Source organism: Malurus melanocephalus, unplaced genomic scaffold (assembly GCF_030028575.1).
Source record: "Malurus melanocephalus ecotype Western Australia unplaced genomic scaffold, MMel_1.1 scaffold_7, whole genome shotgun sequence".
Taxonomy (NCBI): domain Eukaryota; kingdom Metazoa; phylum Chordata; class Aves; order Passeriformes; family Maluridae; genus Malurus; species Malurus melanocephalus.
The window spans coordinates 6,301,734-6,321,051 of NW_026623239.1; the positions used below are offsets into that span (position 1 = coordinate 6,301,734).

A 19,318-nucleotide genomic window follows, 5' to 3' on the forward strand; every position below is an offset into this window, starting at 1 on the left:
AAATCGTCTTCATAAGTGCAATGCAGAAGATTATTTTTATTTGCATAGAATAGTGATATCTGAAATAAAAATAATATTCCATTTTCTACTAATGTTAAGTTAAACAAAAATATGGAAAAAAGTGTTGTTCTTCACAGCAGTATTGTTGACACCAACAGTTCTTAGAATTTAATTAAATGCTGAATTTGATTGCATATTATTTAACAGGAACGGTGACACTCTAATAGAGTAGCTTCTTTATCTCCCTTTATGTGATTTTCTCCCTTAGGTGATTTCTTTAGCACTGCAGAAATTTGACATTCAATTCTAGTTCTACATACAGACATATGTGCAGATTTTTTAGTGCATGCTAATGAAGAATTTATCAGAATTAAATCGGTGAATAAATATCTGAAAAATTAATTACCTGTCTTCATCATTTATAACAGAAATATAAATAAAAGACTGGTTCTGTCCATGATAAAAAATGACAGAATCATTATGGATKACATAGTCAACACCATGAGGAAGTGCAGAAATACTTCGAGAAACAAAATCAGCTGTGACATTGCCATAAGTTCCACGCTTTCTCAAAACAGGAATCATGATTAATCCAACATCCTCTTCCACTATAAAAATAATTGAGAAAAAGTTACTTTATTTCAAAATTTATGCCATAGCCTTATTCTCTAAACCTTAAGTGAGAACTTAAGGTAAACTTACCCTGTAGAAGGATATACTCTGGATCAAATTCTATGATGCCTTCAGCATTGTCATTTTTTGCGATAGTAACCCATACTGTGGAGACATTTCCTATTATTGGAGGCTGATCCACCTGTAGACCATTTTCTCTTACAGTAAAATCAAATCCACTTTCAAGAACATGGAAAAAGAAACCATGAAAATACATTTTAAAATCCTCGTGAACATATTAAGATGCGTGCGTAGAAATTTGTCAATTASTGCAAATATTTTTGTTTTCTGGCAGTTACTACTGAAGACTTTTTTTGTCACATTTGTTCATATTATGATGTTTGCAAAAATAACAGTTTACTCATGGAAATGTGTGTCTTTCATTTGTTCTTTCTGATTTTGTCTTTTTGTTGAAATTTCTTGCAGTTTGACAACTTGTATCTAATGGATGTACTTTTAGCTTTAAGAAATCTTAATCAGCAACATCTTTATACTAATGTTATAATCATTTGGTTTCCCATACATCCAATTTCTATTATGATTACAATTATAGCTGTCTTACAAAATTTTAAAGTAAAACAGATAAAATATCTAGCAGTGACTTTTTGCAGGTAGATCAGAATCCAAATACAGTTTATTTTTCTGCTTGTAACAAATTGAGAATTTTAACCTTACCTTCCTTGGAGTTCTACTTCAGTAATCATCAATGCAAAGTTTTCAGGACCTTCAGGAAAGTCATCATCGTGAATTTCAATCAAAATAATTTTACTTTCCTCCCCTGGTTCAAACACTAATTCCCTTACTGTGGGAGTAAAATCCATTCCTTCCTCTGCAGTCCCATTTACTATTTGAAAGCAAAGACGCACTTTGCCATAGGATCCCCTGGAACGCACAACAGTGATGTTAACCTGAGGGAAAGAGAATATTATCTTTTAAAAATGGCTTTGGTTTTTGTTACAGTTGCCTTTAGGAGATGTTCTAAAGGCACCTTTTCAATGGCTCTGTCAGCTAAAAACAATTTGATTTATCAAGTACAGAATACACATAACTTAGCAGATAGCCTCAGTCATTCTAGAGACTGATTTATTTTCCTTCTAAAGTTGAGTATAATTCTAGCAACAATATTGGTATCTATCAGTAATTTTAGATCAGAACGAATTTTAATCCAATACCCATTTTTCATCTTCTGTTGTTTGCAATAATTCACAGGCAAATGCAAACTCTCCATATGGATAGTCACTGGCGGCCATGGTAATATTTGCTGTGCTGCTGGATTCATTTATGAGTCCTCCATCACTGATTCCGGTTAGTTGAAACTGGTAGTAATGCTTCTCCTCAGGACGGCTGTCATCTACAGCCTAGGGAAAAGAACCAACAACAGCTAAAACTATTTAAACCATTTCCAGGGAGAGCAATATAACTAATTTCTAATCAAGATCCTAAGAAAATGAAATACTTGAAATAACTACTGGCRTCACATCTCTCATATACCTGTATTAGAACAACTGCTGCAGACTGCTTATCTCGCATTGTCAAGCTCCCCGATATCTCAATAAATTCTGTTTGATGAGGAGGTGTTATATTCCAATATATTGTGATCTCCCCAAAAATCCCTGGGCCACGTGTCAGGCTAAAAGGCATGGACACAAACACAGATTTTATTTTTACCTTTTRTATTTAATATCCAATACAGAGATAGTATATCATACTGTTGTGCATGGAAGAAATGTTATCAGCACTATGAAAGCTTGAGTTTTAATGTATTCAATCACTATCAAGAACACGAGGATTCCCTTTTCAGGCCTTTTCAGAATATCTCTGACATTTTCTTTTATTTGTCTGCATTGGGAGACATCTCAAGCTGTGTTTCTGCCAACACATCTTTCAAGTTTTTTTCCATGTACAGCCCACAGATGGGGTTTGAAAACTGATTTCTCTTGATTCTATGCTGCTTTTCCAGAGATAGATATGCAAAACAGGAGGGAAATTGGATGTTAGGGTAATACAAGGGGCAATTTGGTCTATAAGGCAGAAGGATACTAGAATAMCTCTGTGAGATTTTCTGATATATGTTCTGTCTGCTACTTATCTAAAACCCTACTAATAACATCAGGCTTGGTGAAATAAGTCACAGTAAAGAATTGTCTGCACATAACAATCTAAAACTTGCACAAAGCAAGTTCTTCTTGGGCTTCTTGGGCCAGTACCAGAAGCTGTTCTGTTGCTTATAGTTGCTAATTTACCAAAGGAAATCATGATAATCCTTTTTGTCAAGGTCTTAGAAGATAATTTCTTCATTCTGTTTTCAGTTGACTGAATAAAAAAAGTCCATCTTGTTTCCACCAAAAAGCCAGTTCCCATACTGCTTATGCTAGAACATAGCAATTTACTGAAATACTGTTCATGCACAAATCCTGAATCAAATTCTAGAAGGCACAGAGCACTTTCAATTGTCACTGATTTCCTTACTCCTTTCCTTTGATTAAGATCCTCTTTCTTTCGGAGCATCAATGTCATAACTAATTTGAAGACAGAGAGAAATATTTGGACCTCCCCAGTATACAGAGATGACACACACATGGGTATATTCTGCCCTTCTTTAAAACCAGTTGTTTAATTTTTTAAATAGTTCTGATTATAGAAGTGAGATAAAATGCAGCACTCAATAAATTCTTGCCAAATGCGGAGTCTCACAGCCTTTGAATCTGGGCTGTTGTCCTTCCTTTGAAAAAATAAGAGATGTACCSACCTGATAAGAGCAGTTCCATTATAATTTCCTGAAGGCTCTCCAATCAAAACATGCTTGGATGAATGGGCTATCCTAACCACCCCAGCAGCTCCTTCATCTCCAACAATAATAATGGTTGCAACACCTAYGAAGAGAACAATGCTTCTCATGGTAAATTATAATTAAGCAATGAGCTGCCTCTGGTAAATTTTGTCACATGAGTGGTTAAGCATCAACTTCATAGAGCGCCTGTTAAACTCTCTTTGATTTCTTCGGAGAAGGGATTTTGGGAAAAAGGGTGACATTCAAAATTGCGATCAGCTGCACACAAAATACCTCAGTACTTCAGTCTAAAATAATATGAACATACTTAAAAGAGTTCTCATATAAAGTATCAAAAAATAGAAAATACTGAATAAATTTTTTACCATTTACAGGGGATATCTCTGCATCACCAGTAGAGACTARCTGAATGGTAAAGGTTTCATTCCCCTCCAGCAGTCCATCTTGTATCACGTATAGAATAATCTGCTTCTGGAACTCAGTCTGCATCACGTAAAGATCAGTAAGACACGAATACATATTAAATGAAAATAAAACACAGTATTAAAACCATTCTTTTTCAAAAATATTGAGTGTTGAGAATGCTTGACATATTCTCTAGTATTTTTGAAATATAAAATTTCTGATTAATAAATATTAAAAATTGTCTCTCATACATTGTGTGTCACCCTAAAAATACTCTCACTATTATTAACTTAATAAAGATTTCCTTTGCAATTAAATTCACATAGATGTTTGCAACTTAGAGGAAACCTTCTATACAAAATCTTTCCCATCAGAAACTTTATATTCAATAGTACACACACATTCTAAGGACTAACACACTGTTAAGACTAGATATATTAGATCATGTCAAATTTCTGTTTAATCCACGTTTTTGTCAGTGGGAAGTGGCACATATATTGTATAAATTTACTACACCATGCAAACCTAGTTGTATGCTTACATTTAAGCATAAATGAAAGTTCAGGGGACAAAGAAACAATATCAAAGCCTACTAGTAGAGAAAGGATAGCAAAACTTTGCCAAATGCTGATGGTTTTACCAGAAAAAAACCTTCTTTTCCAGCTGATTCAAACCGAAATAACCAGCATGACTATTTACTTAATAAAAAGCAAGCTTATACTGAAACAAAATAGATTATGCTTTGTTAAAATACTTTTCTTCATGAAATATTGTGAGTAGACTGTGAAAGATCAATATTAACAGAGTATCAGTATCCAATATTTTGACTCTGACTTCAGAGTTCTAACCTGCCAAGACATACAAATCAAATAACACTGTGAAGTTTGAAAGTTTCTAAGGTTTTTTTGTTGCTTTTTTTTTTTTTTTTTAATCCGCAGATTTTGAGCATTGCTTCACGTTTCTCACCCTTTCAGTACAAATTTTCTTTTTAAAATGCCCAATACTATAGTGGAATAAATGATTCTGTAATTGTTATTCACATTCAGAAGATTTCAATTCCTCTTTTTTAACTGCAGAAGCCATAGAGATTTGAAGAGCTACCTTCCTGAAGATTACATTATGCTGCCTTAAAAGAGCACGTCAGCTTTCCTTTACAGCTTGAAAGAAGCCTGAATAGTGCCAACCCCACCAGTTCAAACTGACTTTTACTAGTGCCTAATATTTAGTAATCCCTTACTTCTACATGTTCCACATGTTGAAACAACAACCAAGTAGAAGAAAGTGTTTACAATGCTAACAGTAAATCATTTATTTGCAATGTTTGAAATACCTCATTGAAATGAAGAGTACCATTTAGAGGGGTCAGATCATATCTGGCTGCTTCCTCGAGAATCCATAACACTTTAACTTCTCCTTGTCCTCCCTGACTTCGACTAACATTGAGCAAAACAACTGCAGCAGGGTCATCAGGTGTCTGAGGTTCCTTCACTGTTACCTGACAGAGAAAGAGAGGGAGAGTGTGGGAAAGGCTGTATTGTCAATATAGCTTTTGACAATGTCAAAAGACAAGGGTACCAGTTTGAGATAAACAACAAAAAACATTATGAATTACAATGCTGAACAGCAGCAGTGAAGATGAACAGGAAGACAACAGGTGTAAGGAATGCGTTGAATTCTGCTAGCAAGGATTAGTCACTCAAGTATTTCTGTATGTTTTATGATTCAAAACAATTACAGATAATGTCACCAGCAGGCTCAGCACCAGCAAAATAAAGAGCCAAAGCACTGCAACAAGATGACATAAGCTTTGTAATTTCAATGCAGACTTTACTTTCAGTAATGAAGATTATTATACAGACCATGATCCTGTACTGGATGCCCTGAATTGTTAGTACAGTGAATTAAATTGATTCAGTCATGCAGAAATCTATATTCAGGCAGCAGCACTTCCACTGTTACTAGCATCCCACACAGCTAAATGAAAACAAGCACTAATAATCTTTCCATGAAGTCCTGTCTTCCACTGAAGTRAAGACTTAGAAAAAACAGTTATGTGCTAGTGATACAAATCCACTGTGCAACTTTAGCAGAAAAGAGTGCAACCAAATCAAACTCACATTCTTTTGTTCAAACCCGAATACTCCACCGGGGGAGTCATTTGGAAGAATACCGACAGTTACCAGGGTGTCATTCCCAAGTCTTGCACCACCTGTTACTCTCACCAGGGCAATTTTGAATATCTCAAGGAATTCAACTTCACTGTCATCTATGATTGTAATTTCTATTTCTCCCATAGCCTGAAGAAATGTTAAAAGGAGGAAAAAAAGCAACGAGGTTTAATTTATAATATTCTGTGAATTTTTTGAAAAAAATTTACATTTAAAATAGGCAAATTGCATCAAATAATAGTYAAACAGACATTGTTCAATTTTCATTTTTTGTTTTTATTCTTGCGTATTTACAATAAGAAATTTCAGAAGTGGTTTTTAAGTCCTCCAATGTAAATCTTGTTTCTCAAAACTTGCAGAGTGCTCTGCTTTGGTACTCAGTAATAAGTGAAGATTGACAATATTGTCAATATTGTCAATATTCAGTCAAAACTCTGCACATTATGTATATCCTTCCTTTTGCCTAAGACTGGTTATATTCACTTAAAATCAAAATTCCTTGTATACACTAAGTATTCTCAGGTGCAGTATGAAATTTAAAACTATATGTAGGACACAGCTAAGAAAATGTATAGGCTTATTCTGAGAATTTATAGCAAAGAAGGATTATGCTACAAATTTTCAGTGTAGCAAGGTTTATTATTAGAAGTTATGTCCTCCTTGCCAAAGTATGTAAGACACACGAGCCTATTTGGTCAATGCTTATGGATATTCTGGTTTTCCATGTTAATGAACTGAAGCTGAGAGCATCATTCACACATATAAGGCTATAAACAAAATGTTTTAAGTGAAAATTCTGCTAGAAGAAAACACAAAAGTCTTCAGCTGGTAACCCAAAGTCAGTTAAACTTTCAGCAAGTGCATACCTGCCCATCTGCAAATGTGATGTTTCCAAATGATGGTGTGAAGTCATCAAAGCTGGCAGTTAAAGGAATGGCTTCCCAGTACAGGGTTGCTGACCCAAACCTCCCAGCCTGTCTAATGACTTGGAGTTTCAGTACATTCTGTGGTGGAGGCACCTCATAACCAGAAACAAATCCAGTGATATCCTGTAAATTCAAAAAGAAACTGATGAGTGTATCAGCAAGCTTTTTATTTTTTTTTTCCTTTTTTAAAAAACTTTTCTTTTTATTCTTTTTTTTTTCCCCTTGAGCTGACTTGCAGTTAAAAATAAATTAAGAAATACGTAACTACTTATAAAACAGTCTGGATTTAACATTGACCTTGCTCTGGACAAAATTCTGGATTAAATGACCTCCTGAGGTCCTTTTCATGGTTTCAGCCCTGCTAGTTCCCTAATAAATTTTGTGTTATATTTGTGATGAACCTCTTAAGAATTGTTTATCTGGTATCTGGCTGCTTTTATCCAGAACTATTTAGTTTCATATAGCCTATCAGAACACTTTCAGAAGTGGTCTGAGAATTCAGACTGTCCTGCTGGAATGCCACATTACATATTTTTCATTCAGATTTACCTTTGTAACATTAAAACCAAATATTCCTCTGGGATCATCGTTTTCTTCAATTGTTATTTCAGATATTTCCAATCCAAGCCTCTTCACACTTGGCTGACTTCCAGAGGATGAAGTGATCAGCTGCACTTCTGTAATATTGATTATAAAACCCTCCTGTAATTCTGGAATATCGTCCTGAAAGAAAGAAAAAAAAAAATTAATGAAGCTTTGCAAGTTTATAATACTTGCAGGAAGCTGACTACTTATAGATTGCTTACTGTTCAAAACTTCCCAGCATTTGGGACTATATAATCAATCCCTTGCTTCATGCCATATGAAAGATGAAAAACACTACTTTTGCTAAGCTTTTACAATCAAAGATGAGAGTCAGATTCTGGACCTGCAAGAAGAGTGGAAAGCAATGCTGGCTGTCACCTGCTACTGCTACCTAGAAGAAAGTCAGCTAGATCTCAGAAACCAAACCACAACTTGAAAATCAGTATCTCTATTCTAAATATATTTGAAGAATATACATAATTTTGGTGAAAAATTAACATTTCATGAACTACAGAACAAAACTGTTAAGAAGCATGTAAAGTAAAATAAAGTTTTAAACCTGTAACAAGTTGTCAAACTAGGACATTTGTATTTTTTTATTCTGTCATTATTGTAAGCAAATTTTGGTACTACAATAAAGTAAAGAATTTGGCTCATTCCCAGGAAACAGTACTCTATATTTTTTTAAAGAGGTGGCTGCAAGAATCCCAGCACAGCCATATCTAGAATGTTATATCACACTTCTAGTGTAAAATCAGTACCATTTCCTTTYTCTTAGAAGATATTAATAACTAAAAACGTTGTTATGCTACTCACAGGCAAAATAGTGACTATGACAGAAGCTGTTGTTGCATTCTCTGCCATAATGACTGTTTTCTTTTCCAGTATATAATCCTCATTCTCTGTTGCTCGGTTGGAGGGGGGCAGTTCAAAGTTTGGTTTAGTGGTCAACTGAACTGCAAGATCTCCGACAAATCCTTGTTCTCGAACAATTTGTAGAGTAACAGTAGTTGAATTCTCCTGCCCTATAGTAAGGAGAATCAAGGAATGATTATTTTAGGATCATAGAATATGCAGAGTTGTAAGGGACATCAAGATCATCAGAGTCCACCTCCTGGTCCTAAACAGGACACTCTAAGAATCACACCAGGGGCCTGAGAGAATAGTCCAAACACTTGAGCTCTGTCAGGCTTGGTGCTGTGAGCAGTTCCCTGTGGAGCCTGTTCCAGTGCTCAGCCATGCCCTGGAAAAACTTTTTCCTGATATTCAGCCTAAATCTGCCCAGATTCAGCTTAATGCCATTTACTTGAGTCCTGTCACTGTTCACAAGAATGCAAAGATCAGGGTCTTCCCCTCTTCTTCCTCTCACGAGGAAACTGCAGACTTTGATGAGATCTACTCTCAGTCTCCTCTTCTCTAGGCTTAACAGACCAAGCTCCTCACACAGCCTCTCCTCAAGGACCTTTGACATCCTCATGGCCTTCTGATGAACACCCTCTCATAGCTTTATGTCTTTTTTATATTGCAGTGCCCAAAGTTGCCCCCAGCACTCGAGCTGAGGCTGCCCCAGGTCAGAGCAGAGTGGGACAATCCCCTCCCTTGCCTGGCTGGCGATGCTGGGCCTGATGCCCCCCAGGATATGCTTGGCCCTCCTAACTGCCTGGACACTGCTGGCTCATGTTCAGCTGTATTGGGTCTGACTGAGGTAAAGCCCAAGCCCTTCCAGTGCTGCGCTTTGCAACAGTGGCTGGACAGAAGCTGGTAACAGAGCAGTGTTTTGGCCATTGCCAAGCAGCGCTGTCCCTCTGACATTCCTTCTCCCTCAAAGGGATGGGCGTGTGTAAGATCCTGGGAGGGGACATRACTAGGCCACCTGACCCAAAACAACCAAAGGGATATTCCATACYATATRAYRTCAGYTCAGATATATAAGYGAGGAGAGAGAGAAGGAAGTGGGGGCATTCATGAGTTTTCAATGTTTGCCTTCCGGAGCAACCACTATGTGTGCCAAAGCCCTGCTTCCCACAAAGGGCCTGCACAACACTGCTAATGGGAAGTAGAGATTGATTTTTTTTTATTCCTTTAGCTTTTGGGCGCGCAAGTCTTTGCTTATTTGTTTTTATCTTTGCTGTAATAAAACTACTTGATCTCACCCTGCTGGTTGTTCGCGATCTTACTCTCTCCCCTGTCCCAGAGGGAAAGGRAGTGATAGGGAGATTTAGTGGGCACCTGGCATTCAGCCAGGGTCAACCCACAACATCAGCTGACCATTCCACTAACCAGGATGCCCACGTCACTTTTCTGGCACTGCTCTCCAGCCTCTCATTCCTCAGTCTGTCCACATACCCAGGGCTGCCCCATCCCAGGTGCAGAATCCAGCACTTTTCTCTTGTTGAGCTCCATATGGTTGGTGATTGCACAGTGCTATAACTTGTCAAGGTCTCTCCAATTTCTTGAGGTCTCTCTTCAGAGCCTCTCTTCCCTCAAGGGAGTTGACAGATGCTCCCAATTTAGTGTTGTCAGTGAACTTAGTATTCCTTAGAGTTCTGCATCCAAGTCATTCCTGAAGATGTTGTAGAGAGCTGGGACTGATGGAGCCCTATGGAACTCCCTTTTTACCCTCGTCCTGCTTGCTTTTCAGCTCACCTAGCTACCGGAGCTGCTTTTTAGAGTCCACTTCAGCTCTGCTCAGCAACACAACAGCACTTGGATAATTCAAGGGCTCCAGGAGATGAGAACACACGAGGTTTTGAACACACTAAACAGTACCTACATCTGGAGCTACTGTGCATTTAAAAAATGGATCTAGAATAAGAATGAAACATGAAATATCTACAGTTTATTTTATACATATGTATGTTATACATTATGTTACACAAATTCTTACTTTAACATTTCTGGTTTTATACAGTTAACACACAAAACTTCTATCTCAATACTTTGCCTGGACATTTATGCTTAGGTCATCACTATTGATTCTAACACAGAAAATGGCATTGAGGGCAGTCATTGTGGCTATAAATGTCACATTTCCAAAACTCAAACTCAAATACTAAAAACATTAGACTTGTATCAGTCAATCTCAGCATCCTTTTGGGAAAGCAGATTTGTAATTTTTTTCCAGTAGATCATGAAACACATCATCTGGCTAAAAGTGTTGCATTTATGACTGGAGACATAAAAACAGATAAAATGCAACAGTTTCATTATCAAACTGGGGCATAGTGACCATGGAATTATTGAGTTTTCAATAATTGGTGAAAGGAGGGTGAACATCAATAAGACTTCTACATTGGACTTCAGGAGGGCAGACTTTAACCTATTTAAGAGACTYATCCAGAGRGYTCCTTGGGAAGCAGCCCTTAAAAGCAAAGGAGTGCAGGAAGGGTGGGCATACTTCAAAAGAGAAATCTTGAGGGCATAGGAACAGACTGTTCCAGTGCGACAAAAGATGAGTGGGCGAGGTAAACGTCCATCCTGGATGGACAATGAGGTTTTGAAGCAACTTAGGAACAAAAAGAGGAYATATCATTTTTGGAAGGAGGGTCAGGTCTCTCAGGAAGTATTTAAGGAGTCTGCTAGGGCATGTAGGAAAAAAATTAGGGAGGCCAAAGCTCAGCATGAACTCAATTTGGCAACCCTTGTGAAGGACAATAGAAAATGCTTTTACAAATATATTAATGAAAAAAGGAAGGGCAAGACCGACCTTTGTTGTCTATTGGATGTGGAAGAGAATTTAGTAACTGCAGATGAGAAGAAAATGGAAGTGCTTAATGACTTCTTTGCCTCGGTCTTTACTGAAAAAACACATGGTGCTCAGGACAACTGKCCTCCTGGGTTGGTASAYAGTGTCAGGGAGCAGAACAGTCCCCCTGTTATCCAAGAGGAGGCAGTCAGGGAACTGCTGAGCTGCCTGGATATCCATAAATCTATGGGACCAGATGGGATCCATCCCAGGGTGATGAGGGAGCTGGCAGATGAGCTTGCAAAGCCACTCTCCATCATCTACCAGCARTCCTGGCWCACTGGTGAGGTTCCAGATGACTGGAAGCTGGCCAATGTGACGCCCATTCATAAAAAGGGTAAGAAGGAGGATTGCCGTGGCCTTGGCCATTTTTAGAGCTGTGTGTGGGGGTTGGGCTGGAGGGCAGCCTGGGCTCAGACATGGTCAAAACAGGCAGACTCGAGCTGGACGGGATTGGACAGATGAAAACATCCACCAATGAAAGACTAGAACATGCTACATGGACATTGGAGAATATTCTGGTTATGTAATCTGTCTAGGGCTTCATTGATTGGTGTGTTCTCAAAACCCGGTAAAGATAAGAAAGTGTATAWAAAGCATGCAGTAGTAGCTCGGGGGATGRGAGGAGAGCTGAATATCACTACAGWRGRRARSWGMKSYKAWWTCACTATAGCAAAAGGAGCTGGAAGAGAAGACTAATAAAGAAGCACCTGGACCTGCCTGCCTGCCTCATGTGTCTTTCCTGCGCCGGGGATCTGTGGGTGCTACGGGGCTCAATGAGGCAAATTCAACAGAGGATCCTGGTAATTACAGGCCGGTTAGCCTGACCTCGGTACCAGGTGAACAGTTTATGGAACAGTTTATATTGAGTGCTATTATACAGCACCTACAGGATGGACAGRGGATCAGACCCAGCCAGCATGGGTTTAGAAGGGGTAGGTCATGTTTGACCAACCTGRTCTCCTTTTATGACCAGGTAACCCGCCTGGTGGATGCAGGAAAGGCTGTAGATGTTGTCTATTTAGACTTCAGCAAAGCCTTTGACACTGTCTCCCACAGCATACTCCTGGAAAAGCTGGCAGCCCACGGCTTGGACAGGAGCACTCTTTGCTGGGTTAAGAACTGGCTAGAAGGCCAGGCCCAGAGGGTGGTGGTGAATGGTGCTGCATCCAGCTGGCAGCCAGTCACCAGTGGTGTCCCTCAGGGGTCTGTACTGGGACCAGCTCTGTTTAATATTTTTATTGATGACATGGATGAGGGTATTGAGTCTTTCATTAGTAAATTTGCAGATGACACTAAACTGGGAGCGTGTGTCGATCTGTTGGAGGGTAGGAGGGCTCTGCAGAGAGACCTGGAATGGTTGGATACATGGGCTGAGTCCAATAGAATGAAGTTTAACCAGTCCAAGTGCCGAGTTCTGCATTTTGGCCGCAACAACCCCCTGCAACGCTATAGGCTGGGAACAGAGTGGCTGGAGAGTGCCCAGGCAGAAAGAGACTTGGGGGTACTGGTCGACAGCCGACTCAACATGAGTCAGCAGTGTGCCCAGGTGGCCAAAAAGGCCAATGGTATCCTGGCCTGTATCAGGAATAGTGTGGCCAGCAGGAGCAGGGAAGTCATCCTTCCTCTATACTCGGCACTGGTGAGGCCGCACCTTGAGTACTGTGTCCAATTCTGGGCCCCTCAGTTCAGGAAGGACGTGGAGACACTTGAGCATGTCCAGAGGAGGGCAACAAGGCTGGTGAAGGGCTTGGAACACAAGCCCTATGAGGAACGGCTGAGGGAGCTGGGGTTGTTTAGCCTGGAGAAAAGGAGACTCAGAGGTGACCTTATCACTCTCTACAACTTCCTGAARGGTGGTTGTAGYGAGGWGGGGGTTGGTCTCTTTTTCCGGGCAACAACTGACAGAACGAGAGGACACAGTCTTAAGTTGCGACAAGGAAAATACAGGTTAGATATTAGGAGAAACTTTTTTACAGAAAGGGTGATAAAATATTGGAATGGCCTGCCTGGGGAGGTGGTGGAGTCACCATCCCTGGAYGTGTTTAAAAAGAGATTGGATGTGGCGCTCGGTGCCATGATTTAGTTTAGTTGAGGTGTTAGGACAGAGGTTGGAATCGATGATCTTGAAGGTCTCTTYCAACCTGGTAATTCTGTGATTCTGTGATTCTGTGATTCAGTTTCTGTTACTTAACTACATGCTATTTCATTGACAGCACTTGTATATTAATCATTAAAAAAATATAACATTTAAAGACTGGAAACAACCTGCGCAACCAGTGAAAGCTACGAATATTTCTTGAATCCTAAATTCAAAGTATAAATGTTCATAATGTGTGTGTTTGTGTTAAAGAGATTCTTATGTAAAAGAATCCCTTTACATTACTTCCAAGTGCTAAAAAAGGGGCAACACCAATTCACCGGAAAACAGAACTGGTAAGAATGTGTGATAATATACTCTGTTGGAAAAAGTATTCTTTGCAGTATGTTAATATGGACAGAATATTAAATGGCTAGGAAAATTTAATTGGGCTATTATACTATGAATAGACCATCAGGTAGCTGCAGGAAGAGTCCCAGAGAATGCCAGCTAGCTCCCTGAGCCAGAAGAGAGGGCAGAAGCCTGAGCATCATGGCAATTCCCTGGCCAGCTGCCTGGGAAATCCTTTTCAACTTGTGCCTGGAAGGAAAACTGAATCAAACCAAATCAAACATGCAGCTGCAAGCAATAAAACACCACTCTTTTCTTGCAGTGTAATTCACTCCTGTTCTGTTTCCTTCTTCCCCAAGCCCTCTGAGCAAAGAGCGTCCCTTTTGGAGCCAGTTCAAGAGGAAAGTCTTTCTATATAAGTTATTTTAAACAATATATCAATTCCATTAAATATTCTGCTTTTTATATAACAGAAGTATTTTATGCACTATTGATTTGAAACTTAGCTCTTTAATAAGAATAGCTGTATAATAATGATGTATGCAATGTGAAATACAGCATAAAATGTATGTAGTAAAACAGCATAGCTACGTATTTGAAACGATATTACTGCAACACTTCAATAAAAAATTTGAGATAGATATAGATATATAGATGTATTATATATCTATCTATTTAACCAGTATTATCACTTCAACAGTGCTAACTTTGAAAAAACACACATTCTTTCCTAAGAATCAAGAAACACACTTACCTTCTGGCTCAGTGGTTCTAACAAAGAGAGACTCCATATGCCACTCAATCACACCATGTGGAGAGTCACTGGGTAAAATGCTAAGTACAGCTCTTGCCCTTTCAGGATCAATGAGAGCTCCTTTTGTGGCATCTTGAACACCCACAGTGGTAACGTGTGTGAGTGTGATTTCCACTGTTTCTGAAAGTTCCGCAACATTGTCCGCGAGAATTGTCAGGGTGATTGTGGACAGGGCTTGACCTTCTGAAAATGTAACCTAAAGTTTTAGAGGGAGAGGGGAAAGAAGAAGTCAAATTTCTTCTCCATGTTGTGAAACCTACCGTTTTATTCTGTAAACTCTATGTAAAAAAAGTACATATACATTCACCCATATGCATCTTATAGAATCATAGAATACAAGGTTGGAAGGGACCTCAAGGGTCATCTGGCCCAATCTTGCTCAGTCGCAGCTCAATTTAAACAAGATGGCCCAGCATCCTGTCCAGCTCAGTCTTTAAAGTGTCCAGTTTTGGGAAGTCCACAACTTCCCAGGAAGGGCATTCCAATGGATGATTGTTCTCATGGTGAAAAATTTTCCTCTTATGTCCAACCAGAATCTCCCCAGGAGTATTTTGCATTCATCATGCCCTGTCTCTTCAATGTGACATATTGTAAAAACTAAGTCTCYTCCTTTGCAGCCACCTTTTAAATGCTGAACAAAAGGTGTCCTCAAAACCTTCTTCTCTCAAGGCAGAACAGTTCTCTCAGCCTTTYCTCATATGAAGGCTTCCCAATCCTGTAACCACATTTGTGGCTAGCTCTGGATCCCACCAGCCTGTCCATATCTATTTTCCATAGCATGGACCAAAAGAATTACAGGGGTAGCCCAACAAGTGCTCAGTAGAGTGGGCTAAAGACTGCTTTATCTCTGCTGGGGACAGCCTTGTTGATGCAATAAGAAACATCCAGRTGAATTGGCACAGACATCATTAATATTCACTTATAGACCAGCAAGACCCCCAGGTCCCTATCCCCAGATCTACTCCCCAGCCAGGACAGATCCCAGGGGTGCTGCACTCCTGGATTATGTTTTCCATAGTGTAACATTTGATCCTGGTCAATCTTCCAGCCTACCCAGGTCTTCCTGCAGGGTGGCCCTCCTTACCGAAGWACCATTTCCTCACTTAGTTTGGTATAATCATCAAACTTCATCAGATTACACCTGATCTCAGCATCAACATCATTTATGAAGATATTAAATACTGTTTGTCCCCAAACTGATCCCTGAGTGACCACACTTGTGACAGGCTGTCAGTTTAAAAAGGAGCTATTTACCAGCACCCCCTGGGAGCAGCAGTAACACATCAGTTTCTTTAGAAGGCAGCCATGGCAAACTATCAAAAATCTTGGAGAAATCCAGATAGACAATGACTTTTGCTTTTCTTTATAAACTGCCTTAATCTCAAGCTTTTCGACTTTATTTTCTCCTCATCCTGCTGAGATGGGGAGTAAGAGAGAACTTCATGGGGTTTGTTAGACAGCCAAGGTCAACCACACCACATACATACATGTCAAAAGAAGAATGAACATATAATTTCCTATTAAAATCATTGCCATGTGAAGAAATGTCTACTCAACTATTTTTTCCTCTTCAGATAAAATGATGGTACATGCTTTGTCTATCTATATTCTTATTTTTAAATTCAAAGGGCCCACCACTTGATTAGGTCTTTCTCAACACGGAAGTCATTGAGAAACATGTGAGAAACGTTGAGAAAGAGTGCAACAAGAGATGTTGAGAAAAAGTGCAAACACTTATGCTACATAGAGTGTGTACGATGAACAGGAGTTTCCACTGAACACTATACCTTTCTGAACCTTCATGCCTGAGAATCTATGCAGTGCAATCATGTAGTATCCATCTGGAATGCTCAAGGAGCACTTCTAACAGTTTCAGTATGATTGTTTTGGCATCTATGATTTCCTGTTTTTTTTTTTCTCTTTATTTTTTTTTGGGCTTTGTGTCTGCTACAGACTGCCTCAAGGTGGAGGACTTTGACCTACTGAAACTGGCTCCTGACAGTCCTAAGGCATATCAAGAGCTTGGCTGGAAGGAAACTCCTGGTTTTTATATGGCTAGGAATCAAAAAATCTAAGAAGCATAGAAACCTGGAACTTTTCATATTATGGTGGGCCACTTAAGGTCTCCACTGTATTGAGATGGTCAGGACAAAGAGCAAACACTCCCAGATTCCCAAATATTCAAGTAGTTTGACAGAGTAGCTGTATCTCAAAGCAGAAAGAAGGGAATATACTACAGGATACTGTAAATACACATTTCCAGTGTCTGGACAGCAATGCAATATCAGGTTCTAGAAGCGTGGGAGTGATATTGCTGCATTATGTGCCAACCAGAAGTGCAAACTGCCAGAATCAGAGGAAAGGACCAGGAAGCAGGAATTAACAGCAAAGTGGGAAAATCTAACATGTACTGTTCTTCTCACTCAGTACATCTGTACCTATTGTCTGAGACAATATAGTCAGTATTTCCCCAATAATAGTGGTATTATTAAATACCATTCCTGAAGCTGGAAACACATCACTTATGCTCCCATTAGCGATCCACTCTACTGTAAGTCGTCCATATGTTCCTATTAAACGTTCAATATTCAAGGTGATCAGGCTGTCCTGTTCCATTTCTTCAACTTGCTTAAATAAAGAACTCTGAAAAAAATAGCAGAACCAAACCATTATTTTCTTACAAAATTTCTTTATGGGTACTCAAAGGGGGCCAGAGAYGTTAATCTATAAGATAATCTACTCTTAAGCAGCTAAATGCAAGTCTGTTGATTAAATGTATATATCTAAATTTTCCGAGGTAGTCAACAGAACCAAATTTCATAAATGTAAGAATTAAAAATGTCAGACCTCTTTAGCCTGAGAAAAGGCAAAAAAGAATCAGTGTTTTTGTTAGTTTTCTTTAATACAGTATTTTATGTCCAAATCATAGGAAGCAGATAACAAACATGTAGATCTTCAAGACAGACGTATTTTTACTGCTGTTACTTTACTATTATTTATTCTCCTCATATAAGTCCAGATTCAGTAATGATTCTTCTGTGTTTTATATCTTCAGTATGTAGTTAATACATATATCTTTTCAGATAATTTCTACAATATTTGATGGTCTCAGAATTAACCACTCCAAATAATACCTTCATTCTGATATTTTCTCCAAAGATACTATTTCGTGGAGGCAGATGGGCTCATCCTGTGGCATAACTCAATTAGTATCTATTTTAGAGGAAAATAATCTTTACTTAATTCCCTTGATTCACCAGTTAGTAGAGACTATGATATCATATGTGCCATCTGATATTTTAAATAATGGGTTTATCTAAATTATATATATACATATTTTAATGATTTACCTTATAAGTTTTACCTGAGCAAATGCAATGACTCCATAGGCATTGTCATTGGAAGGAATAATTATGTCAACAAAACTGTGAAAACCAATCTCTGCACCTCCTTTRGGGTTTTTCAGCCACACTTTAAAGCATTCTTCCTCCTCTGGGATGCTGTCATCCAGGATATTGACTGCTATCACAGCTTCCATGTCTCCAGGATCAAATATCAATTCACCTGAACTAGCATGCAAATAAACACATCAAGTAATTATAAACTGAGGTATCGTTAATGACCTTTAAAGGCACTACTGAAAATTTAATGAGAATTTTTGATTCTAAAATTGTTGTTTATATTCCTGAGTAAGTAACTTTAAAGGTTATGGTTTTAATGCTGGGTTTGTTTTTTCCTTAATTACAACAGAACAYAGAGTAACTGATATTGCTTATTAAAGTAATTTCATTTATCCTAAAAAAGAATATGAAGTCCTTTAATATGAAGTCCAACTGCAAGTCCTTTTATTCCATATTTTAAAATAAGTTGAGAGAAGTTGGACTTCAGGTTATCCTAATGCTGCTTGTGAAAACTTCTCTTTAGTGTTAAACAACATACCATTACAGGTGTCTATAATCATCTCCACTGTAACAAAAACAGTATCACAGAAAAAGGAATGCAAGAGCTGGGAGATAGTTATATAAACCAAAAAACCTACCTAGGTATAAAATCTGACTGGTTGGAGATAGTGGTCAGCTCATAAATCTGGGAATTGGACTCTACGGAAAGAGCAATCAAGCTCTTGCTGGAGTTCAGGGACCTTGCAGTAGCTGTAGTGATATGATCTGCATATGGGGCTTCCAGCAACAGAGAGAACTGATTCTCTTCTGAGTTCCAGGAGTATAGTGCTGTTATGTCCTTACCAGAGAGAAGGATGTGAACTACATTGAGCAAGGAGGAGAAAAAAAGAAATATTCGGTGATATATTTAAAAGTTCTTGTAATGCCAGAAATACCCTTGGCAGTGCAGTTGTTAAACTACCTCTTAAAATCTGATAAATAAGGTGAAAAAATGTATGCATATATTCTTCTACAAAAAATGTATGCATATATTATAATATGCAGTATTATAAACTACATCTTACCTAAACCCGAAGGAGGTTCAAAAACATGGATGCTTCTTACAGCAGAGGTTGGAAGAGACTGAAAGTATCTGAATGTAGATTGTCCTGTCTCCCAGATGAAGATTTCAGAATTTTCAGTTTCTACAAATGTTTAGAAAAATGAAAAAACTTACACTATGTTGCTGACCACTAATTCAATCACACACAGGTGGCGATTCAAAGGCAGAGGTTGGCAGATTTAATTACAAAATGAAACCAGTATCTTCCTTTTTACTTGAATAACTCCACAGCATGATATCCCTTCAGAAGATTTATTCAACGTCATTATTTAAGGGTT

At 38.5% G+C, this 19,318-nt stretch overlaps 1 protein-coding gene across 1 annotated transcript in view; it reads right to left on the minus strand.

The window, feature by feature from the left end:
• ADGRV1 (adhesion G protein-coupled receptor V1) overlaps positions 1-19,318 on the minus strand; it is a 282,213-nt gene that overhangs the window by 176,974 nt on the left and 85,921 nt on the right. Inside the window, exons 51-67 of the mRNA XM_057373001.1 lie at positions 19,003-19,122; positions 18,577-18,799; positions 17,902-18,106; positions 17,034-17,180; positions 14,478-14,733; positions 8,364-8,572; positions 7,512-7,685; positions 6,903-7,085; positions 5,986-6,165; positions 5,199-5,363; positions 3,829-3,946; positions 3,422-3,545; positions 2,164-2,302; positions 1,845-2,030; positions 1,348-1,580; positions 703-851; positions 407-608 (exon numbers count right to left, since the gene is read on the minus strand). Coding sequence (XP_057228984.1) covers positions 407-608; positions 703-851; positions 1,348-1,580; positions 1,845-2,030; positions 2,164-2,302; positions 3,422-3,545; positions 3,829-3,946; positions 5,199-5,363; positions 5,986-6,165; positions 6,903-7,085; positions 7,512-7,685; positions 8,364-8,572; positions 14,478-14,733; positions 17,034-17,180; positions 17,902-18,106; positions 18,577-18,799; positions 19,003-19,122 — 3,013 coding nt within the window. The remainder of the gene's footprint in view (positions 1-406; positions 609-702; positions 852-1,347; positions 1,581-1,844; positions 2,031-2,163; positions 2,303-3,421; positions 3,546-3,828; positions 3,947-5,198; positions 5,364-5,985; positions 6,166-6,902; positions 7,086-7,511; positions 7,686-8,363; positions 8,573-14,477; positions 14,734-17,033; positions 17,181-17,901; positions 18,107-18,576; positions 18,800-19,002; positions 19,123-19,318) is intronic.